Raw genomic sequence first — 23,375 nt, 5'->3', positions numbered from 1 at the left:
GAACCAACAGTAATTCATGTTGGGAATTATGTGGTGGAGAAGAGAAATTGTCGAGAGCCGCAAAGCAAGCACATCCCTCTTCCAATCGAACTTTCCCATCTATTTGTCCTATTTTGGACAGAAGGCCACGTTGATGTCGCTTGAAATTAGGGCATCATTATTGAAACGATGGTATCTTCTTCTCTCTTGACCAAGTGACAACATAGGACTGATTTTTATTGGGCATCTATTTCAACGAGGATCAATTGTTATATACTTGATTAAATATTTATTTATTGCTCTGTCTCATTTTTTTATATTTTTATTTTTTTTGGGTAGCAAACGTGCACTTTTTTACTGGAAAATTTATCCATGCCAAAATGAATTTTTGCACTAAATCCCAAGTCCATGCCCCTATATAATTTCTCTGAATTCCCTTCTGAAAAACGCATTCTTTTGAGGTTTCTTTTAGCACCCTTCTCTTCTCCCAACCATGGAAGCCCACGGCCACCGACCGATGAAACGACCTGAGCCTTCCCACTCCGGCCAGCTCCCGGTGGACCCGAGCGGCAGGGCCACCGCGTTCCGCCCCTTCTCAGCGCCGACCTCCCCCCACATGCGCGCCTTCCACCTCGCGTGGCTCTCCCTCTTCTCCTGCTTCTTCGCCACCTTCTCCATCCCCCCACTCCTCCCCGTCATCCGCCACGACCTCCGCCTCACCCCGTCCGACGTCGGCGCCGCAGGCGTCGCCTCCTTCGCCGGCGCCATCCTCTCCCGCCTCGCCATGGGCCCCGCCTGCGACCTCGTGGGGCCCCGCGTCGCCTCCGCGGTGCTCTCCCTCCTCACCGCGCCCGCGGTCCTTGCGGCCGCCCTTGTCACCACCCCGGCGGGCTTCATCGCAGTGCGGTTCTTCGTCGGGTTCTCGCTGGCCAACTTCGTGGCAAACCAGTTCTGGATGAGCTCCATGTTCGCCGCGGAGGTCGTCGGCCTCGCCAATGGAGTCGCTGCTGGGTGGGCCAACGTGGGTTCAGGGCTGACTCAGCTGGTGATGCCACTCATCTACGCCTCCCTAATGAAGGACCTCCGCCTGTCATCGTCCTTGGCATGGCGGCTCTCGTTCATCGTACCGGCGATATTCCAAATCGCTACCGCAATCATGGTCTTAGCATTTGGCCAAGACTTGCCAAACGGTAACTACAAACGTAACAACGATTACAGAAAAAAGAAAAACCAAAACAACGGGAACATTAAGAGCTCAGAAGAGGGCTTGTTCGACGTTCTCATGCACGGCTTGAGGAATTACAGAGGGTGGATCCTCGGCCTGACGTACGGATATTGCTTCGGGGTCGAGCTGACGACGGACAACATACTGGCGCAGTACTTCTACGACCGGTTCGGGGTGAGGCTGGAGGTGGCAGGGCTGATCGCAGCGTGCTTCGGGGCGGCGAACTGCGTGACGAGGCCGGCGGGAGGGGTGGCCTCCGACATCCTGGGGCGGAGGTTCGGGATGAGGGGGCGGCTGTGGGGGCTGTGGGGGGTGCAGACGGCAGCGGGGCTGCTGTGCGTGTGGCTCGGGCGGGTCGGGTCACTATGGGGCTCCATCGCGGTCATGTGTTGCTTCGGCGCGCTCGTCCAGGCCGCCGCTGGGCTCACGTTCGGCGTGGTCCCTTTCGTCTCCAAACGGTCAGTACTCAAATTCGTTTCGCTCTCTCGCTTAATGTAGCTCTCTAAACAGATAGCATAAAATCAATGCTAGATACGCTAAAATCAATACGCAAAATCGATTCGCTAATACGTGAATGTCTAAATAAATGAACCATATTTAATTCTCATAATTAATAGTTTAACGCATCATTTTTAGTGCATCAATTTTTATGAATCAATCTCGGTATGCATGGCATTTTTCTCTTGCAATAAGACACAAACTTTTTATCACCACAAAGTTCATAATTCATATAAGGTCGTGACTTATGAGACAGACTCTTCCTTTTTGCCGAATTACATATTGTACGCCTACGATATAAATAAAACATAGGTCCTTATCAAATTGTAGGTTAATTATGCGTTACAAAGTAGAAACATGGATCCGACGCCAAATTAGTTTAGGGAAAAAATCGGGCATACACCTAAGATGTAAATCAAAATTTTACACAAGTTTTCTTATCGCCCGTTGATTTGAGGATTATAACTGGGCATCGTTTCAAATCAATAGTATAATTAGCCGCTTGTGCAAAATGCTATAATATGACTCTCTTTTTTTTGTGTGCGTGTAAATTGAACCCTATGCTTTATGTAAAGAAAAGGGGTGTGGGTCAACATTTCCCTTCATGTAAGCTTCAGGCAGCACCGGGCAGGAACAGGACATTATAGAGCAACAGTCACCCCCAGTAGCGTCGTGTTGATTAAGATAAAGATGGCAGGGGGAGACTTTATGACGAAATGGACAAATTGAAACTTTGGATTATACCGAGGTCCCAAGTTCGAAATGCGTACCAAGCCATGCAAATTCTTTCACGGAATTTATTTGTTGGTCCTTTGGAGGTTTCTTTCTAGAGCATGTGACTAGTTGAAGAGTCCTGTCGTCCGATTAGGAAAGTGTCGGGGAAAAACCTTTTCTCGGTTTTGCGTCCTTATATTTTCCGGGGTTTGGCTTGTATAAATGAGAAAATGTCGACATGACTTTTATAGGGCCCGGGGTCCCGGGTCTAGCCATGGGACCCGAGGTTCAATGGGGTCCGGGCCCTTGTGAACCAGGCCGAGCGGAAGTCGGGTTGTATTGCACTTTAGGGAGCCTAAAGAGGAGATTGATTTTATTTTAGTTGATATGGAAAAGGAATATAGGGGGTGTCGAAAAAGTTCCAAGCAGGCGGAAATGGAGATCAGTTACATTCATGGCTATAGTTAATTGGATGCATCACATTTTCAAACTAGGCTAAGTTTGTTCTCCCAACTATCTCTAATTAGGAACAGAATGATCCTTACCGCCTTCAAGATACCGAATTCAATACGGAACTCATATTTGTCCAATCGCAGGTCGCTCGGAGTGATCTCGGGAATGACGGGGAGCGGGGGGACGGTGGGGGCAGTCGTGACGCAACTGCTCCTGTTCTCGGGCTCCGGCATGTCGAGGCAGACGAGCATATCGCTGATGGGCCTCTTGATGCTTGTCTGCACCCTCCCCGTCGCCCTCATCTACTTCCCGCGGTGGGGCGGCATGTTCTGTGGTCCGTCCGATGATCTGGATGCGGACGAGGATGATTACTGGTTGTTGGACTGAGACAGGGCGATCGCCAGCGGATCGACGAGCCAATAAAGCCTGTTGCTGTCATTCACTCTGTGGGGAATCGAATGGGGACGAGGGCTCATGATCAGTCATGGCTGGTGCAGAGGTACTGGACTGAACAGAGAGAGCTCAAACCAATGCAATATAAAGTTCTTGCCACTCAGATTTATTTACGCGGACCTAACTTTGTAATAATCTCAATTTCTATCTATTACTGTCGAAATATCTCGCTTATTTACGGATTTACCTGTTTTTTTATGTATGTGTAGTGTCCTTTCATCTATTGGCTCAACTTTTTTAGTGAGAATTTTTGAACATGAGATGAATAAAAGTAAAGATCCGTAAATATTTTTCGAAGACAGCGATGGAAAATTTTAAAATTTTCTCACCTGATTGTTTCTAAAGGGGGTCCTTCGCTTGAGCACTTTAGGATACGTGGAGGTCCGCGATTGGTAGACGATCCTAGAAGGCGAGGGCCAATGAGAAAATATCCAATTATCCTGGAAGCTAAGAAATATCTCCAGCCTCAACAGTAACATTCAAAGACAGACGCTGATGATTATGCAGAACAACAAACACCAGCATAGGATATGGCAGCCTCTCTAGGACCTGCTCACCAATTCCTAGCGCCAAAACATTCCCACATACATCATGCCTTTCTCAACACGGGGAAGCCCGTTTCAAGGTGATCACCAAATCGAAGCTCCGCGAATTTTGTTCGATAAGCTCAGTTCATGTGTCTACCATAAGTTCAGATCGAAAATTTGTTGTCCAGTAAGCAGAGTAACATCCTCGGACGGACAATCTTCTTAGCCCGATTTTTGTTTTCTAGCTGCAGGCAGAGATATGGAGTCATCACGTGTTGCGGTAGAAAGGCCAGGAGAAGCTTAAGATTAGAGAAGAACTATTACGAGCTGCTCGGGGTTTCGGCGGATTCGAGTTCGCGAGAGGTCAGAGAGGCTTACAGGAAGCTGCAAAAGAAGCATCATCCCGATGTCGCTGGCCAGCAGGTCAGACAGATTCACCTTATTCTCAACACGGCCTCGTGGTCTTGCAAAACCTGTCTTCTTTTGAGCTAAACTAGATAATTTGACTTGAAGGGCTGTTGGCGTTTTTGCTTTCAGGGTCATGAGTATACTCTGCTGCTGAATGAGGCTTACAGGGTGCTGATGAGAGATGACCTGAGGAGAGACTATGATGCCTCCACTGGTCGAGTGGGGACAAGATTCAGAAGAGGCTGTTCTGATATTGGTTATAGCTCGTGGAAAGGGCCTGTTAGATCACATGCTCTGTTTGTAGATGCAAATGCCTGCATAGGTCCTTTCTTCACTCCCTGCTATAATAGTTTTCTTTTTCTGAATTCCCAGCTGATTCGAGGCATCCGTTTCAAATCGGTAGTTCGATGGTTTCAGGGTGCAGAGAATGCGTGCATCACGCAAGCAACACTTTCGTCATGGACGACGAACTCGGGTGTGCTAGAGTGAAAGTCCAGTATGGGGATGATGAGCAAAAGCTGGAGGCAAGTGCTTCTCTATTTTGCTGTACACAAGCAGTCCTGTCATCGTCCCATTTTTCGTTAGTTGATACTGTGTTGCGGATTCAAAGAAACAATCGTTCTGCAGGTGTCGGCAGAGTCATGCCCGGTGAACTGCATACACTGGGTGGAGAGGGAAGAACTGGGACTGCTCGAGTTTCTGACGCAACCTCAGCCCAAGGATGGTTATGGCGTGTTTGGAGGCGGCTGGGAAAGACCTTCGAATGTTTTCATGGCAGCTAAGACCCTCTCCAAGCAACTCAAAGAACAGCCTGCGACCAGTAATTTTGCCGACAACCCTCCTCGCTACACCCATCATCTTCTGAACTGACTTCCAAAATCTGATGAACTTACTGGACTCGTTTTCTTTTGCAGCTACAGCAGCAACTGAAGAAGAAACACCCGCTCAAGCAAAGGCACGGGCAGATGCGAGTATGAAGATTAAAATGGAGAAGTTCTCGAGATTCTGGAAACTCGCCGAACTTTTCGGCTTAAACACGTGGAACAAGAAGTGAATAAGCAGATCAAGGATATCATTGAGGTCTCTTTAGGAAACTCAAAAAGTTGCCCAGCAATACAATAGGTGAGAAATTTGGCTAAAAGTAATACCACAGGTGATAAACAGTGCAAGCATTCTATTGCAAGGAGAGGCTTCTCCAGTTCGTATGTGTACATTGCTACGTGACTTGTAACAGCATCACGCATCAAACTGTCATAAACAGTGAGTTGTGGTGCTTTCCCGTCTTTATCCGGTCCGACAGTTGTAGCAATTTTATTGCTTGTTGATACAGAGACACAAGTGACATGAAGATTCTGACAGACAGACTAAGTTCGGCCGCATAACTACACGATGTACAAAGGTGGCGCATGGTAATCACAGAGGTTTTTCTTACAATGGAGAAAACTCATGACATCAGATTCAGCTAATCACTCTCGTCGACATAAATACCAGACCTGATTGCATCTAGCTCTGTTGAGATGATCACACCTGAGCTAGTTAAGTTGATGAAGAACACATTCCACAAGTTTGAACCAGAAATCCTTATTGAGGCCAAAGTTGAGAGATGATCGTGAAGTAATAGACACATGCTGGAACACCTACTCCCCAGAAATTTACTGCAAAATCGTTGCATTATGGCCTCAACCCAGTTGGTTCTGGGAACCACATGATTTTCACGTAATAGCAGTTGCACTTGGATTGACCGCGGAGGACAATCACGCTGAGGAGCAATTTCCCAACATTTCCCTCAGATTTTTTCAATGGCAATTTCCAGTGAAGGGAAAATGTTGCACCATTAACCTAGTAGATTCTGCATTTGCCTGTACCTGCACAAACTTCACACTCGTCTGCATCTCCTTCTACATGGCTCAGGCAGTGTTTGACCCTGTCATTAACGACATCCTGCAAAACAGCAAGCATTTCAAACAGTCAAAGAACAACTAAATTCTAAACCTTGAATATTCAATATAAAGCTTCTACTGCATCATGCTCGGATGGTTTCAATATCGGTTACTTTCATCAATGCGCTTACCTTAAAATGACTAAGGAAATTGCACAAAATGAAACAATGTTGCTTATATTGCAGAATTATCGGCAATTGTTTTCTGTTGAACTTCTTCCTTATGGTCACCTCAAAGATTGTCCAAGGAAAAGAACCTTTTCAAATGGGTGGCAACTGATCTGATAGGAACAATAAGCTGTATCTTTCAGCTGCTTTTAATACACGAATGCAACTCTTCTTAACCTTTCCGCATATCTTAAGACCATTTCAGTAATGAGGATGAGAAAGAGAGGAATACTGATCATACCACAAGTAGCTCATGCAAGCCGAGAGGTGCAGTTATAATATAAGAGACGCCAGGGTGCTCCTTTGCAGCTTCAGCTGTCAAAGAAGGTATATCCTGGAAAGTAACACCATATATATCACTTCTGTAAGTCTTCTATGCGCAACAGAGAATCCATAAAACATAGCTACAATAAAGAAGATAGAAAGTAGAACTACCGTGTGCCAATGTCTCCCGGGAAATAGAAAGAATGGGCTGACTATTACACGAGTAACCCCTTGTTGAACACATGAACCGAATGCATCCTTTATTGATGGGTCTGCCAGCTCCTGCTTAATTTAATGGAATGAATCATGCATGGGTTCACCTCAGAAACCTAAGGACATCAATGGATGCTTTGCTAATACAAGCACTAGAACCAAAATCTTACATGCCTTTCCCAATGGATCAGCCAAATTGAAAACAAATTTTTTAGACTGAGTTATTTTGAAACCTGAAATTGTTAAAGACTGAATTCATTCATCTAAGAGATTCAGAACGAGGACTCTTTGCCTAATGCATACCGGCGGACCTCTTCCCTTTGTACAGACAAGCACGTGAAGAAATGAATCAAAAGTAGCAAAAATTCGAGCAATCACTAAAGAACATCATGCTGTAGGATCATATTTTCATCAACAGAAAACTGCAAAAGATGAAGAAAACGAACTAAACGCAAGCCAAAAAGCAAAACTTCGGCAAATATAAGTCTATCATCTACAAATATTAAGTCAAAAGAGATGAATGCCAGGTCAATCACGTTGCTATCCTAGATAGCTCTTTTCCTTTTTCGCGAATACAATTTATTAGAGGACCAAAGTTACAAGTAAAGAACTGACCACCCACGATGTAAGAATGGTTTATCTTTATCCACAGATTGTGAAGAGACAGAGCAATATATTTGCTTCTAAATCCACTTACAGCAAATCGACAATCTAATAACTCTTCTGTTCTATTGCAAAGAACAAAAAGTTGTCAACAGTAGCAGAATTTAATTCATATGCTCAGTAACTAATGTCAGAAAAGTAAGTTTTTACCATGTGAGCAGGCTCCACAACTGGGTACCCAGTTTTATCTCGAAACATGGCCACGAACTCATCTGGAAATGCAGATAAGACACTATCATAACATTATCAGAGATAAGCAGAGAAATTAACAGACCCAGTAAAGAATTTCAAAGCAAGACAGAATCCAAATTTTTCACTCACTAAGCATTAGATTCGATTCTATACGCCTTGACCCATGGTCAACAATGATGAGACCATCTTTTTCACCGATCCGGAAAGGTTTCGGTCCAAATCCTCCATTTTCAGGCCTCAAGCTTGAACTTATCAATGCATATCTACTTCTAAACGGACCTCCACATAATCTTAAAGGCCTCGAGACCGCAGCTCTGGGACTCATTCCCGTTTCGCTAACTGGATAACTAAATTTCGTTCTAAAAATATCAGAGCTACAGGAAGGGACAGATAAACAGAAGTACTCAACAATGTTCAACTTGACTCTATACCTTTTAGCTCGAGCCAAAGATGGGCTGGCCGGCGACATGATCAGCATGGTTGAGCCGCTTCCAAGAACACAATTAGACGACATATGTGCAGATATTGAAGCTAAAATTGCGATGACATGCCTAATATCTCATGCTTCACACTTTCAATTCTCATCTGCTTCAGTGCTGACATGCCCAACTATTTCCTGCTTTTCAAGAATGCCCATCTCTTCAAATATCCTACAAAAAAAGAAAATGCCGCGACATTCCAGTACACCTCAAGCCTGTGCACACATTCATCGTCTACGCCTCGGATCCGATGATTCGAGCGAAATTGAATCGTAACGATGGCGAAAACCGCAAAAAAAAGGAAAAGAAAAAGAAAGATAGCGGAACATTTCATTGATTGACGAGGAAAGACTAAACAAATCTGGTAAAATCAACGAACCCAGATAAATTCAATTGACCATCGAGCTCACCAAGTGATTGCGCCATGCAGCGACAAACTTCAGCGGAGCTCGAAGAGCTCAGAATCATCCAGCACCCCTGGTTTCAAGTGTTCCTCTCTCTCTCTCTCTCTCTCTCTCTCTGGGGGTTGGTCATTATCGGTGTGGGCTGAAAATTGAGCACTCAAAGTTGGTTAATGCAGATATTGGGCCCAAACATTTGGTCCTTTGGCCCATTAGATGTTCAATTAGGTTTTATTTTCCCCTTCGCGTTTTACTTCTCTTTTGGACAACTTGGCTAAGAAGCACCGACACTATCTGAGGGTTTATGTGTCGTGTTCGACACTCTTCGATACTCCAACACTCTCTCGATACTCTCCAACATGCAGCAGATTCGTGGTCAACGCTCCAAACACTCCAAACACTCCAACGACATACGAGTCCAGCATCTCGACAAGCTATTTTGACAAGCACGAATCAATTTTAAGCATTTTCAATAAATTATGCATCAAAATATAAATTTATCGCTTTACAAAAAAAATATAAATTTATCAGAAATATAAACTTAAGTCATATATCCAGCCACTCCAAAATTAATATACTCAGCTAGCAAAAAAAAAACTAATCATGATATAACAGAAGAATAAGAAAAAACTCGCCGCTAGTATAATTTATCACTTATATTTAAAAATATATATTTAATATGCAACTTGTCCCAACATATCGAAATTCTTTATTTTTTTATAACGACGTATCGTGTCGTGTCGGGTCACGTGTCGGTGTCGATGCTACTTAGCAACTTGGTGGCAGTCCCATCCTTCGGCTCTACTCATCCCACGAATACATGTCCGTGTGCATTGAGCAAGGCTTCAAACGGTAAAACGAACATAGACCATAGTGAGATTCGACACCTCAATTCAACATCCTTTTTTAGGGAATGACAAGAACAAAGGTTGATGGCTCAACATGAAGCCAAAATTTGTGCTATTCGGCGTTCAAGATGCGATGACTGAAAAGTTTATGGTTGGAAAATTTCCGACAATTCCCAATGTAAGGAATTAGACTTGATATGGCCAACATGGATTGGAGATATGATTTAGTTCAGCTGATCAGGTTGTGATTCTAATTAGGTTCTGTAAGCCCAGATCATCCACCTCGATATGTTATGATAACTTGATTTGAGCCAAGCCCAACTCGTCGTTTTCGCACAAATGTTGGATTGACATATCTAAATCATCACGCATTTGAACTTATTCATGACATGCGATGTGAATTTATTAGCCCCCTTTGCTTCGCATATAAATAATATATTGATGATTTAGACTTTAGGTGATTCTAATGAAGTGTATCTGTTTCCCCAAGCTCTCATTTTCTAGATGCAAAGTCAGAGAAGGTGGATATGAGCCAATCGTATATTGCTAATGCCGCTTAAAAATGAATTAACACGTCTAATTCATCACGCATTTGATCACATTGATTAATTATGACATGATTTTACCAATTCCTTTCGCTTCACGTATGAATAATATACAATGACCGTTGTTGAGCAAACACTTATCTTGATAGGACTACAACAAATTCACATGATCGATATACGTGTTATTGAATCGGTTGAATGAATGGGATAGGTCTACACAAGTATTTCGACATGACTAGACTCTACCATGTAAATCTCTATTAAATTGAAGTTGGACCGGACCAAATTAATTACCCGGACCAAATTAGACGTCCAACGCCAAATTTGTCGTCGGGCCGCCCGGTTGCGTCAAGTGTTTCCTCCCTATGCGAAGACCAAGGGACCCAATTGAAAGCCGGTCTAACTATTTGGGGTACTTTTGCACATTTAGACTCCGACACTTTTGTACTTCGAGATTTCGACAAATGAAACTATCGGGATCTCTCTATAACCGACTATTATCATTATATCTCTAACTCCCGACAGCTTTCAAGCAACTCGAGTTTCTTACTTGTAACTCCTAATCCGCCATATAGCATTCGAGTCTACTATAACCAGCCGTTCCACCTATCATGCCCTTGCTATTACGGTTCAGCATACAAACATAACTAAGTAAAGAATAAAGGCGAGAAAGAGATTTCTAAACACAAGATTTATATTGATTTACTCTTAAATTAGGGTTACATCTAATAAATGATTTTATTATAATTAACATATTCTACTTCTTTATTACAACTCTCAATTACAAGAGAAAACGATCATATATAACAATAGTTATGCATAGACCCTAGCCAAACTACCAAGAAAATACGGGCTCAAGAAATTTATGGACCCGTGCTTTTTTATTGATCGGGAGTGTGAACCATACCCCAACAATCGTCACCTCGTCTCGATCTTAATTCTACTAGTGGTCACCCTTTTTCAAGGTAAAGGAACGTTTCGAGTATTCCCATAATTTTTTGGGGACTCTAGGGCTTACATGATGTGACATTCCAAAATTTCAACATCTGTAGGATATCTTGATTCGAAGAATTTAAATCATGAATTTCAACTTGAAAAATAAAATTTGGATTTTTGAGAATTTAAGAGATAAAAATTGAGTTATTCCGAGATGTTGGTCAGAGAAAATCAAGCTAGAATAGTCAAGTCGTCGAGTTGTGGTACTGGGACCCTTCGCTTGACCTAGCCCTAACCAAGCCCTAAATGTGAAAATCCCAAAATTGCCCTCGGTCGGTTGAGCCAAATGCCTAACCGATACCCATTTGTCAAATCACCAAAATGCCTTTGGATTTTATGCATATAAAACAAAAACAAAAATTGAACTTTGATTTTGCTAGGTGGGACCCCCCAATCCCATCAGCCTCTCTCTCTCTTTCTCTCTCTCCTCTTCCCCCCTAGACCCGACGCGGCACCCCCTTACTACTGTTCTTCTTCTTCCTTCTTTCTTCTTCTTGTTTCTTTTGTTTCGGCTGGGCCACACCCGACCACCGCTGCCAACACCGCTACCTGCACCGCTTGCCTCCGTCGAGCTCGCCACCGCCGCGACCCGTCGCGCCTTGCCTCATCAGCCGCCATCGCCACATCCAGCCGACTCGTCGCCCTACGCTACCGCCCCAGCTAAGCCGTCGCTGGCCTTCGACCCAAACCCCCTTAAACCCGGCAACCCGAGAACCCCCTACCCGCGGCCCTGCTCCCCTTTAGGGCCCAACGCCTGAGACCCATGGTCGCCCGAGATTCCTCTGCAGTCCCAGCCGCTACCACAGCCCAGCAGTGAGCCCCGCCAAGCCGGTTGGACGAGATACCCAACCCGTATCGAGAGCCGCCGTGACTCGAGCTGTGCCGCCCCCGTTCCGAACCCAAACTAAGCCCGTGCCCCCTCGCAAGCCCTTGTCCGAGAACCGCTGTTGTCGTCGTCGTCGTTGCGCCCAAACAGTCGCCGGCTGCCGGAGTTTGTGAGTTAACCCTTAAACTTTGATTATGACGTTAACTGCATTTAAGGATAGATGAATTATCGTTATTGGCGGGTTAGATTAATTAGCTGAGGTCGGGTTAGATTAGTGATTACAGTTAGGTTAAATTAACCTTAGTCGAGTTACAAGAATCGTAGTACTTTAATTTAATCATGGTTACTTTATTTTAACCACGGTTAGATTAGAATAATCATAATTACTTTAATTTAATTATAGTTACTTTAATTTAACTGTAGGTACTTTATGGTTAAGTGCAGTTGGTTTAATTAACTCAAGGAACTTTTAGTTAATCATGGTTTGATTATTTACCCGAGGTCGGGTTAATTAATATTGTGGTGCTAATTAACCGGAGTTGAGGTTAATTAAATAAGGTAAGTTAATTAATTTAAAGCCAGAGTAATTAATTAAGACAAACTTAATTAATTATAAATGAGTTAATTAATAATAAGTAAAGTAATTAATTATGGTCTTGATAATTAATTATTCGTTAATTAATTATTGTTGGGTGATTATGATATAATTATTGGGTGATTGTATGATAATTGTTGGGTGCCTTAAGTGATGCAAATTTTATAATTGAGACGTATAATCACTCTGTTTAAGATGCAAATTCTAGTGGATAAGATTTGTGCATGTGACCATGTGTGTGTGTGTGTGTATTTCATTGAACTTTGAGCATGAAAAATAACCTTGAGGCGAGTTTTGAGCGCGACCGAGTGTGCATTGAAATTTAATGCAAAGATATAAATTGGTTGGTTGTCCGTCGTGCTTGTGTGATCACATGATGGATACCGTTCCTTCGGATATGTGAGGACAAAGCCGACACCCCCGGGTACGGGGGTCGAGCTTAGTAAGTTCGTGTCGAAGGTACTTAGAACTACACGGCTTATTAGATGCTGGTCGCGGTTAGATGCGGACCGACGCTCCCTACATGAATGCCCGATTTTAGTCCATAGCGAGAGTACTTGGAATCACGTGGCTTGTCGGTCGCCGTTGTCGAAGGAAATGAACGATACCCAGTTCTACTAAAAGAGCCTGGTTTTGCTAAAATCGAGAACGATCATTAATAAATGGAACACATGTGATATGTTGTGCATACAAACTATGATGAGTGTTCTGGTTGTACGCATCGATTTGCGTGACCGTTAAGTTGTGTCGAGTATTGCATATATATGAGCCAAGGTGAGGTAAGCTTATATATGTTTGATGGTTGACTGTTGAATTGAGCCCGATCATGTGGTAGTTAAAGCATTGTGAGATTCACACGCTATTGATGTATCGTCGATATTATACTGCATGTTCGGGTTGCCTTGAGCGAGTCACCCGCTCGGACTTAGGCGGTGACTTATTGAGATTTTATATCTCACCCCGTTATTATTAACCATTTTTCATGCCCTTAATTGTGAAGAGCCGGACGTGGGCGTGCATCTTTTTTTTAATAGCATGGAATAGTATTAAACCCTAACCCCGATCTGATACTTTTGAGAGTTGTAAGAAGTAGCCCCGAAGTGGGGCATATGTATATAAACGTACTTCCCATGATTAATGAATATCTATTAATAAAATAGACTTTTGCTGATGTTGATTGATGAGATGTTCTGATGTATATCCCCGATATCCGATTTGTTGTTGGAAGTAGCACATTCTGCATGCGCTAATAAAAAACATAAAATAATGGATCGATGACGTGCCTAGGACGTTGTCCTATTATGACCTAAGGCGACTTGGTAGGGTTGTTGCGTGCTTGGGGATCGGGGCGTGACACATGACAACTATTCTGATCCAAAAAAGTAATTTTGATTAAAATAACTTTTTCCGATTCTGTTTCTCGAATGAGTTTTAGAGAATTAGAACGCGTCCGGTAACTACTCAAAATTTCTGTTCTCGAAACGTAAACGCGTTTGATAATCGCACAAAATTTATGTTCCCAGGAATAATTGCTCTTTTCAATTTTTGTCATTTAAGTTAAATAATTACATAGTTACTATTTGAAATTTCATCATACATTTTGATTTAATCAAAAAATTAATTCATTGATTCTCTTGTATAACATATTGCATATTGAAATGTAAAAATAAATATAAAAAAAAATCACGAGTCATTTTCGTCATTTATTGTAGGGTTTCATCGAACTCTTTTGAGCAAACGAACAACCGAAATGAGCGACACATTCATTTCTACAAGGAAAATGCATGGCGCTGTCCCGAATTATATGCGTTTTTTGTTCTAGAAAATCAAATCTCAATATTAATTCATCGAAAACTTAAGAACAAGAGCTTGCTAAGTGCTCACAATGGTTATTTTTGCCTTTTTCCAAATTTTTTTAAAACTAGACTAAGTCTAAAGTACATAAACCTAGACAAATCACAATCAATGAAATCAAGTATACAACCAAGGAATCATGAAATTAATAAACCACATCATAAAACTCTAATGAAGCTCCAAGAGCTTAGAGAAATATGCTTCAGTTTAATTGTAAATGTGTTTATGATTTTTCTAAAAAAGAACAAAATCTATGAAATCTAGGGAATCTAGGCCCAAATTTATGAAAATGGGATCAAACTAGCCTAATATAAACTTTTTCTATTTTTAGGCATTTTACGAGTTTTTTCTTTTTTTAAAAAAAATTTCCAAATTTTTTAGATTTTTTTATGTCATATTTTATTCTCTCATATATTTTTCTTTGAAAATGAGGCCTTGTTCTCCGAGAAAAATTTGAGAGAACCGAAAAGGAAAAGTGAGAGATATGGGACTTTATTCTGTTTTGTGATTTTAAAAAATAATTCTTTTTTCCAAAATCAACTTTTTTTTTAATTCTTGTTTTTGCTCCAAAACTATTTCCGGGAACAAAATCAGAATCAAAATCATTTACTTTACCAAACAGGATTCTCATCTATTTTTATTCCGAGGAACAGAATCGAGAGAATCGAATGGTTACTATTCAGGCCCTTAGATTTGATTTGAAAGCTAAAATATGTGTAACGTTGAAAAATAAACATAAATTAATATATATTAAAAAAAAAAAAAAACTAAAAAGCGGCTTCTTCTTGCTCGTGGAAGTGATGATAGTATTCAAATGGGCACGGACGATGGACATCAAAAAGGAAAAGTGGATCCACTTGGCAAGAACTTTCAGGCTACAGCAGAACAAAAGGCCCACATAAATCCAAAGGGTCCACTGAGCTTTGAATATGAATATTATCTCTTTTGCATCATATTATTCTTCTCATCAAGTTCTCAACGCGTTCGACCCAAAAAAAAAAAAAAATTCTCAAGGTTCTGCGACCCAAAAAAAAAAAGTCCTATACATGTGTATATTGATAGGATATCCTTCAAAAACGTCCGATTGCACATTGTAATCGTGCAAATTCAATCTTAAATGTTTCAATTCGCCAATTGACTCTTAAACTTTTTATATTTATGTCAATTCATTCCATTCGGTCAATTTTGATTGAAAATTACTGACATGAATACCGATCATCCTACATGACAGGCCAATGCTGATGTAGACAAATTTAAATAATATGTTAATACTTTTTTTTGAATTTTTTATTTTTTTATTCCTTTTCTTCCCCTTTCCTTTTTTTTTTCTCTTCCCTTCTTCCTCTTGCTGGTCGTTGAGGTCCAACGACTAGCTAAAGGAAGACGCGAAAGAACAAAAATTAATTAAATAAAAAACTCAAAAAATATCAAAATATTAGTAAAAATTATCCACGTCGGCGCCGGTTGTGTCCCGCAGGACGAAAGACGTCTAATGTCGGCGATCTCCGACCGAATGGATTGAATTGACACAAATACGATGGTTTTGTATTGAATTGACACAATCACAATAGGTTTAAGACATTTTTTTTGAAAAATTTTCCCATTTAAATGTTAACATGTGCTCGGACGCATTTTTCCAATCAAACTTACACGTAGCTTAGGCGTACAAAGTAGACCTTACGATGTGGCACAAAATTATTATTTTTTTCTTTTTTTTGCATTTTGGGGGGAACACGAACGAACAAATGTACTAGACAACCAAAACGACGTTCAACGGGTTTGAAAACCGAAAGCTACTTTAAGATTCCAAAGCTAAAAAATCCCATCCATCTCGAGCCTAGAGCATCTTCTCCTACATAATCGTACGATTGCATCGTACGATTAGTGCCATAGTTTTGTTTAGATGAGCCATTACAATCTAATTTCATCGAGTAAGATGAAGCTAATTCGCGTTCTAAACCATCCTCCCTTAAGCGCGAGGAAAAGTTTCGACAATGAGTGGCGAGACGTGGGAGGTCGGCCTTCAAGATGCGTGGATTTTCATCTTCTTCTTGTGGGGCAAAAAGAAAGAAAAAAAAAATCAAAGGAAAGGGAGCAGAGCAACACAAGTTGGCATGAGTTGGGGAATCATGAAAAAGATGGCCAAAAGGGGGGAAGGGAAGCACCGGACAACTCGTTCATCTCCTTCCAAGAAGTATATTCTTGGGCATGTTTCGAGGAAAAATTACCTAAAAAAAATCTCAAATTTATTGCATTTATGTCAATTCAGTCCAAAATACTCTTTTTTTGCCAATCGGCTCCTAAACATTTTACAATTGTGCCACTTCAGTTCATTTGGCGGGTCGGCGTTGATCATTTTAATACATTTCAATTTTTTATTTATATTTTTCTTCCTGTCTTTTTTTTCTTTTTCTTTGTTGGTGAGGGCCAGCGAGGGCTCATAGGCCCTCGCCCGGTGGCTGGCAGAGGTCTCCTACCCCAACCAAAAAAAAAAAAAAAAAGAAAAAAAGGGAAAATTATTAATAAAATAAATAGCGTCGATTGGCCAAATAGACTGAATTGACATAATCTCAAAGATTTAAGACTCAACTTGCAAAAAAAAAAAAAAGTTTGCGACTGAATCGACATAATTACAATAAATTTAGGATTTTTTTGGGTAATTTTCCCGCGGGCTCGATCATACAAAAACAAAATCCAAAGGACAAAAGAAAAAATATCATTGAATGCGAGTTTTGCACCTGGAATTTATTGCCATTTACTCAACGGGGTTTAAATGGTGCGGAATTTCAAATCTTTGAACTTACGACACGAATCGAAATCTTAGATCTCCTCCGATCTCTTGCGGCACGACATATTCTCGAGGGTTCATATGACCAAACGAATGACTGCAGCCTGTTGTCGGGACAAGGACATCGTATTCGTTTCCTCACTCTTCACGTAAGTAAAGCCGATCGTCCGAGATATTCGAGCCTTGCAATAATAGGCAGAGAAGCCTTTCGAAGCAAAAAGAACAGAAAAATTAAAAAAAGGGAGGCCTTTCGAATGGAACTACATCGAGGAAGAGATTCACAAGAGTTTGGAGCGTAGCATGAAATTGGGTACCAAGGAATATAGAGGGGGCTGTGCTTTTTAGCAAGTTACATGATCAAATGTTCGTCTTCTTTCTTTCCTTTCTTGCTTTGAACTTGAATAATTCTTGATGAAAACCCTAGAATCCTGCAGAACACCGCCCTCTCATAAAGGCACGTGTATCGTCCACCATTATTGTTTCCTTCGCGACTCCGCAGATTCCCCGTCCCCTTCGCCATCATCAGCAAGTGAAGGGGTACATGTACCTTGTAACTTCTAAGCTTTCAGCAATTCAAGTCGACAGATAGAAACATAAACTCAGTCATTAGGGTTGATCATCGTAAGAATTTGTCCCGAAATTCGGAGTTGACCGGCAAAGGATGCGAACCATGGTGAACTCCAGTCTAGCTCACTGCTAACCAAGCATGCCTTCATCGGCCGTTATCGTCCCATAATCCTATGATTGATTTGCCATATGAACATATTAAGCGACGTGATAGATTCTGATTCGGTAGAGGTGTTTATTATAGTCCTATTTGTCTGAATGCTCACTTACAGTGATACCTTAAATTACTCCATTGTGAATATGGATCATAAACACGTTTCTTAACACCTACTAAAAGAGTTTTGCTGCTACGCGTGCGTTGGGGACATTTCTTAAACTTATTAAGGGTGTTAAATGGATCGCAAATGGATCATAAATGGGTTCATAATTTACTTAGCCCCAACTTACCTTTATGACTATCTCTTCATTCTCTCTTGCCATCACTCGATCTCGCTTTCACTCGCTCCACACTCTCATATCAATTTGGGTATGAGTTTTTCTATATTAGATTAAATATGTTACTGTTTTAGGAGTATGGATCAGATCGGGTATCGGTTGGCTATGCGTCGGGTTGGGTAGGGTATGGGGTCACTAGATTTGCATTACAACAAACGATCATAAACGGGTCAAATCGATCTATTTGGATGGGACAATTTGTGACCTAACCCGACCCATTCGTTTGACAGGCCTAGGAGACATTTTTGTATCCATACATGACGATGTGCTGATATTGCTGACGTTGTTAGGCGAAACCGCTATGATTTTCAGCATGTTTATGTCATTCGAGTGTGTAATGTTCGGTATCTTCCCTACACAATGTGCCAAACTAATTCCTTAGATCTATATATTTCTAAAAGGAAGTTGCTAGTCTGACGATCTGACAGTACCATCGGGAAAGCATTTCTCTTTCTAAAACTGCGAACGAAATCAAACCCAAAGGTCTTAAGCTCTCCTATCATTTCATTCCATATGCATGCAATGCCCCCCAAAAGTTGCCCGTAAGCACGTGACAAGAACTTCCAAACTCCTTCAGAGCATACACACAGATCCCCCCACCACCCAAAATTATTTTATTCTCTCTTGTGGAAGACAAGGCGATTTGATTCAACGGGAGACGATCAGCGTCTAAATCAGTTATTGAACTGAATTATCATAAATGCAAAAGATTTATAATTTAATTAGCAAAAAAAATACGACTGAATTGGCACTATATCGGGATGTATAGGACTTTTATGGTAATTTTCCCTTATAACTAAAAATGAAACTTTACCCTAGATCTTCATCAAAGGAGAAGGTTTTAGTCTGGTGCGAAAAGAAAAAGGAAACAATTCAGCAGCCAACAGTGAGATACGATACAGAAAAACTAAAGTAACAGAAACAGTAACGCAAAGTTTACTACGAAACAATAGCAAAAGGCTAAGGGAAGTCCCAAGTACTTGGAAACCATTCTCAAAAAATCATCAAGCTGTTCGATGACAGCAGAGAGGCACTAGCGGTAGTAGCTTCAGAACATCCTCGAAATCGGGATTACCATCCGCTCCCTCAGTCGCTGGCAATAATCGAAACCGTAACCGGCATCGACCCCTAGCCTCCGCCCCCGCCGCCACATGCGCGCCGAGCAGCTCCCAGTACAAGTCGAGGATGAGATAGACGTCGGAGGTCAAGGTTAATGGAGGCATTTGCAAAGGCAAAGGGAGGGTTTCTTACAGGAGGAAAGAGGCGAAATACAATTATAATGAAAGTTAAGACATTTCACTCCAAATTACGAGCAATTCAGACACTTAACACAAGAAGCTGCCATAAGACATTGGAAACTATAAAAATAAATCCTTTTATTTCTGGCAAAAAAAAAATCAAAATAAAAAAAGTGGAAAAAAAAAAAGGCCCGAGCTTTATAGATTCTGTTAGAGAAAATCATAGAAAATTCCCTATTTATCTCCGAACGGAATCAAAGTATATTGGGACCAATCCCACGTTTTCCTTTTCTATTACCCAACGTTACATCTTTCTCTCTAACTCTATATAAACGCCATCTCTTGTGCTTCTCTTACCAAAACGTGCACTCCCCATTTTTCTCCCTCAAGCACTTTCGTCTCCTTCGTCTTCTTCAAACTTCCATCGATGGCTCCAAGCAAGGCCACCCCTGATCTTCCCCCAATGTCTGACGACACCTCCACGCAGTACGCTATAGCACTGGACGGCCAGAGTCGAACCTTCACGGTCAATGGCCACCACCCGTTCCTCACCGACGTCCCCCGCAACGTGGTCGCCACTCCCTCGCCCTACGGCAGCAAGTTGGCCGGTGTGGGGGCGGCGGCTTCTTCTTCCCCGGGGTGCTTCGTGGGGTTCGACGCTGCAGAGGCCGAGAGCCGGCACGTGGCGCCGGTGGGGAGGCTGAGGGACATCCGGTTCATGAGCATTTTCCGGTTCAAGGTGTGGTGGACGACTCACTGGGTCGGATCCAATGGCCGAGATCTCGAGAGCGAGACTCAGCTGGTGATGCTCGAGAGGTCGGGTTCGGGTCGCCCGTACGTGCTGCTGCTTCCGCTCCTGGAGGGCCCTTTCCGCGCTTCTCTTCAACCTGGTAAAAATAGTTTTATATCTATACACTTTGCCTCGTCAACGTGCCGAAAAGACATTGTCTTTTCAACCTCAAAAACATAAAATTTTTACCCTGAATTCTTTACGAAATCCTCGTTGGACGGTCTTTTTCATTTTTGTAACTCGTCAAGCATTTCAATAAATAAACTCCAGAATCAGTTCTTTTTAATATTGCATGAAACAGCCTGGCTTACATTTTGACTTTAAGTAGGGCATGCATGAGCTCCAATCAATTATGGTGCACCTACATTTTTAGAAGCTAAGTCCACTATCTATAAATATGGTGTTGCGTCAGAAGAAATCATCAAGAAAGGTCAGTAGGCATAGGTCAAATCAACCCAAGAATCGCAAGTTGATATGGACACTTCGTAGGGTTCTAAGGGACTTAATTGTGGAAATTGTGCTACGGTCCACACAAAAGATTGGTGCTTCCATATATGTATTCTCTCCCCGAATTATGGGTGATCTGATGATTTTTTCTTCGTTAGGTGACGACGATTGCATTGACATTTGCGTCGAGAGCGGCTCGACCAAAGTTGCCGCGAGCAAGTTCCGGGCCATTCTCTACATGCATGCTGGTGAGGACCCATTCGCCCTGGTCAAGGACGCCATCAAGGTGGCCCGGGCTCACCTGGGCACCTTCAAGCTCCTCGAGGAGAAGACCCCTCCTGGCGTGGTGGACAAGTTCGGGTGGTGCACGTGGGACGCGTTCTACCTCACCGTGCACCCTCAGGGCATATGGGACGGCGTTGCAGGCCTCGTTGAGGGTGGGTGCCCGCCCGGGCTCGTCCTGATCGACGACGGGTGGCAGTCCATCGCCCACGACACGGACCCAATCACAAAGGAAGGCATGAACCAGACCGTGGCCGGCGAGCAGATGCCCTGCAGGCTCCTGAAGTTCCAAGAGAACTACAAGTTCAGGGACTACATGAGCCCGAAGGCGAAGCACAGCGGGCCCAGGGGAATGGGGGCCTTCGTTAAGGACCTTAAGGAGGAGTTTGGGACCGTGGAGTACGTTTACGTGTGGCACGCATTCTGCGGGTATTGGGGTGGGATCAGGCCGGAGGTGCCGGGCCTGCCGGAATCCACCGTGATCAAGCCCCAGTTGTCGCCTGGGCTCGAGATGACGATGGAGGATCTAGCTGTGGACAAGATCGTGAACACCGGGGTGGGGCTGGTGCCACCGGAGAAGGCGGATCAGATGTACGAGGGGCTTCACTCGCACTTGGCGTCCGCTGGCATTGATGGTGTCAAGGTGGATGTCATTCACGTGAGTATTCCTAGACAACTTCTCTCTTCGGATTTGTTTCCTTCAGTTATTAATGGATCGTCTGACGTTGTTTCATGCGACCATGTGCCTGTATCAGTTGCTGGAAATGTTGTGCGAGGATTACGGTGGGAGGGTAGAGCTTGCCAAGGCCTATTTCAAAGCCCTAACAGCCTCTGTTAGGAAACATTTCAAGGGAAATGGTGTGATTGCTAGCATGGAGCACTGCAATGATTTCATGTTCCTCGGCACCGAAGCCGTTACCCTCGGTCGTGTTGGTATGTTGAGAGTCGCGCATCGGTCTACTAAGCCAATTTTATGATGATTTTGTTCTTTTTTCTAGTCCTCTGAGTAAGTGAGATTGATACTCCGATGACCATTGCTTCAATTCACTGTTTCTGATGTTCACATAGGCGATGATTTCTGGTGCACCGATCCATCGGGGGACCCGAACGGCACGTTTTGGCTCCAGGGGTGTCACATGGTGCATTGCGCATACAACAGCCTGTGGATGGGCAACTTCATCCACCCGGATTGGGACATGTTCCAGTCGACGCACCCGTGCGCCGAGTTCCACGCCGCTTCTCGAGCCATCTCCGGTGGCCCTATCTACGTGAGCGACTCGGTCGGGAAGCACGACTTCCAGCTGCTCAAGACCCTTGTGTTGCCTGACGGGTCCATCCTGAGATGTGAATACTATGCCCTCCCGACTAGGGATTGCCTTTTCGAAGATCCTCTGCATGATGGCAAGACCATGCTCAAAATATGGAACCTTAACAAGGTAAGATTACGATGATCATCAGTTGACTGTTACAGATTAACAAGCTTTAGCTTCTAACCTGTAGGATAATTCGTAGCAGTTCCAAATATGCCGGTGCTCTCGGCTCAGTTTCTTTTGAAATCTTCGCGACGATCTCACATGAAGCTTTCTTCGGCTTTCCTTTTCCAACAGTACACTGGTGTTGTCGGAGCATTCAACTGCCAAGGAGGAGGATGGTGTCGCGAATCGAGACGGAACCAATGCTTCTCCCAGTTCTCACAAACGGTGACGTCCAAGACCAACCCCAAGGACATTGAATGGAGCAGTGGCAAGAACCCTATACCCATTGAAGGAGCACAAGGATTTGCCATGTACATGTTCAAGTCCAAGAAGCTGTCTCTCTCAAAGCCTTCTGAAGACATGGAAATCTCACTGGAGCCGTTCAACTTCGAGCTCGTGACCGTCTCTCCGGTCACGATCTTGACCGAGAAACCGGTGCAGTTCGCTGCCATCGGCTTAGCCAACATGCTCAACACCGGCGGAGCTATTCAGTCCATGTCCTTTAAGGGCAATTTGGCCGAAGTCGGGGTCAGAGGAGCAGGGGAAATGAGGGTTTATGCCTCCATCGAGCCAAGAGCTTGCAAAATTGACGGGCGCGACGTCACTTTCGAATACAAGGAGAACATGGTCATCGTTCAAGTTCCATGGACAGGTTCTGGAGAACTGTCCAAGGTTGAGTACTCATTCTAGAGATGTAATGGGACTGTCTTTATCATTATTACTATGTTGCGGAGGATAATGGCTAGGGTGATCAATGTAAGCCCAATTAAGCCTTACTAGATACAATATCAGATGATAGCAATTTCCTTTGAGTTCAGTAATTTCTAAGTCTTTTCTTTTTTTTTTTTTGGGGGTGTGGGGGGGAGGTTATGCCACAAACTTTAAACCTTCTATACTCTCCTTCTGACAAGGTCGAAAAAAAAAACACTTTCCTAAATCATCAAATAAACAAAAATTTATATTAAATTTTTTTTTCCTTTAATGATATTTTCGGTGAAAAAATAGCCCGGTCTATCTGTGATGACCGAACATTATGATATAAAATTTATCATG

General features: G+C 42.9%; 4 protein-coding genes across 5 annotated transcripts in view; 3 read left to right on the top strand and 1 right to left on the bottom strand.

Moving 5' to 3' along the window:
* The first annotated feature begins 402 nt into the window (after nt 1-402).
* LOC115741268 (high affinity nitrate transporter 2.7) lies at nt 403-20,501 on the top strand. Its single transcript, XM_030675082.2, has 3 exons — nt 403-1,662; nt 3,013-3,411; nt 20,492-20,501. Exons 1-2 carry the CDS (start codon nt 473-475, stop codon nt 3,254-3,256), a joined length of 1,434 nt encoding a protein of 477 aa, XP_030530942.1. The 5' UTR covers nt 403-472; the 3' UTR covers nt 3,257-3,411; nt 20,492-20,501.
* LOC115741284 (chaperone protein dnaJ C76, chloroplastic-like) lies at nt 3,806-5,586 on the top strand. 2 transcript variants are annotated; one of them, XM_030675119.2, is made up of 6 exons: nt 3,806-3,947; nt 4,101-4,272; nt 4,387-4,579; nt 4,675-4,781; nt 4,885-5,077; nt 5,172-5,586. In XM_030675119.2, the coding sequence occupies exons 1-6, from the start codon at nt 3,853-3,855 to the stop codon at nt 5,309-5,311; spliced, it is 900 nt and encodes a 299-aa protein (XP_030530979.1). In that variant the 5' UTR covers nt 3,806-3,852; the 3' UTR covers nt 5,312-5,586. The 2 variants fall into 2 exon arrangements, with proteins under 2 accessions (XP_030530979.1, XP_030530978.1); XM_030675118.2 differs by having other exon boundaries at nt 3,815-3,947; nt 4,095-4,272.
* LOC115741286 (sirohydrochlorin ferrochelatase, chloroplastic) overlaps nt 5,285-23,375 on the bottom strand; it is a 28,057-nt gene continuing 9,966 nt past the window's right edge. The window contains exons 2-7 of the mRNA XM_030675124.2: nt 8,128-8,694; nt 7,826-8,043; nt 7,655-7,716; nt 6,800-6,910; nt 6,606-6,698; nt 5,285-6,198 (exon numbers count right to left, since the gene is read on the bottom strand). Of these exons, the coding sequence (XP_030530984.1) occupies nt 6,097-6,198; nt 6,606-6,698; nt 6,800-6,910; nt 7,655-7,716; nt 7,826-8,043; nt 8,128-8,210 (669 nt within the window). The 5' untranslated portion in view covers nt 8,211-8,694 and the 3' untranslated portion in view covers nt 5,285-6,096. The remainder of the gene's footprint in view (nt 6,199-6,605; nt 6,699-6,799; nt 6,911-7,654; nt 7,717-7,825; nt 8,044-8,127; nt 8,695-23,375) is intronic.
* LOC115741290 (probable galactinol--sucrose galactosyltransferase 5) lies at nt 19,729-23,129 on the top strand. Its single transcript, XM_030675126.2, has 5 exons — nt 19,729-20,218; nt 20,724-21,505; nt 21,603-21,780; nt 21,916-22,283; nt 22,455-23,129. Exons 1-5 carry the CDS (start codon nt 19,756-19,758, stop codon nt 23,010-23,012), a joined length of 2,349 nt encoding a protein of 782 aa, XP_030530986.1. The 5' UTR covers nt 19,729-19,755; the 3' UTR covers nt 23,013-23,129.

The sequence above is a fragment of the Rhodamnia argentea genome, chromosome 8, assembly GCF_020921035.1.
Source record: "Rhodamnia argentea isolate NSW1041297 chromosome 8, ASM2092103v1, whole genome shotgun sequence".
NCBI lineage: Eukaryota > Viridiplantae > Streptophyta > Magnoliopsida > Myrtales > Myrtaceae > Rhodamnia > Rhodamnia argentea.
The sequence above is the reverse complement of the archived record's forward strand: the minus strand, read 5'-3'. Positions and strand labels throughout refer to the sequence as shown.

Excerpts from the sequence above, each read along its gene's own strand:
- LOC115741268 (XM_030675082.2), top strand. The coding sequence starts at position 473 with ATGGAAGCCCACGGCCACCGACCGATGAAACGACCTGAGCCTTCCCAC. Across the intron at positions 1,663-3,012 it reads GTCCCTTTCGTCTCCAAACG|GTCGCTCGGAGTGATCTCGG; the intron begins GTCAGTACTCAA and ends GTCCAATCGCAG.
- LOC115741284 (XM_030675118.2), top strand. The coding sequence starts at position 3,853 with ATGGCAGCCTCTCTAGGACCTGCTCACCAATTCCTAGCGCCAAAACAT. Across the intron at positions 3,948-4,094 it reads ACGGGGAAGCCCGTTTCAAG|CTGCAGGCAGAGATATGGAG; the intron begins GTGATCACCAAA and ends TTTGTTTTCTAG. Across the intron at positions 4,273-4,386 it reads CCGATGTCGCTGGCCAGCAG|GGTCATGAGTATACTCTGCT; the intron begins GTCAGACAGATT and ends TTTTGCTTTCAG.
- LOC115741290 (XM_030675126.2), top strand. The coding sequence starts at position 19,756 with ATGGCTCCAAGCAAGGCCACCCCTGATCTTCCCCCAATGTCTGACGAC. Across the intron at positions 20,219-20,723 it reads CCGCGCTTCTCTTCAACCTG|GTGACGACGATTGCATTGAC; the intron begins GTAAAAATAGTT and ends TTTCTTCGTTAG. Across the intron at positions 21,506-21,602 it reads TCAAGGTGGATGTCATTCAC|TTGCTGGAAATGTTGTGCGA; the intron begins GTGAGTATTCCT and ends TGCCTGTATCAG.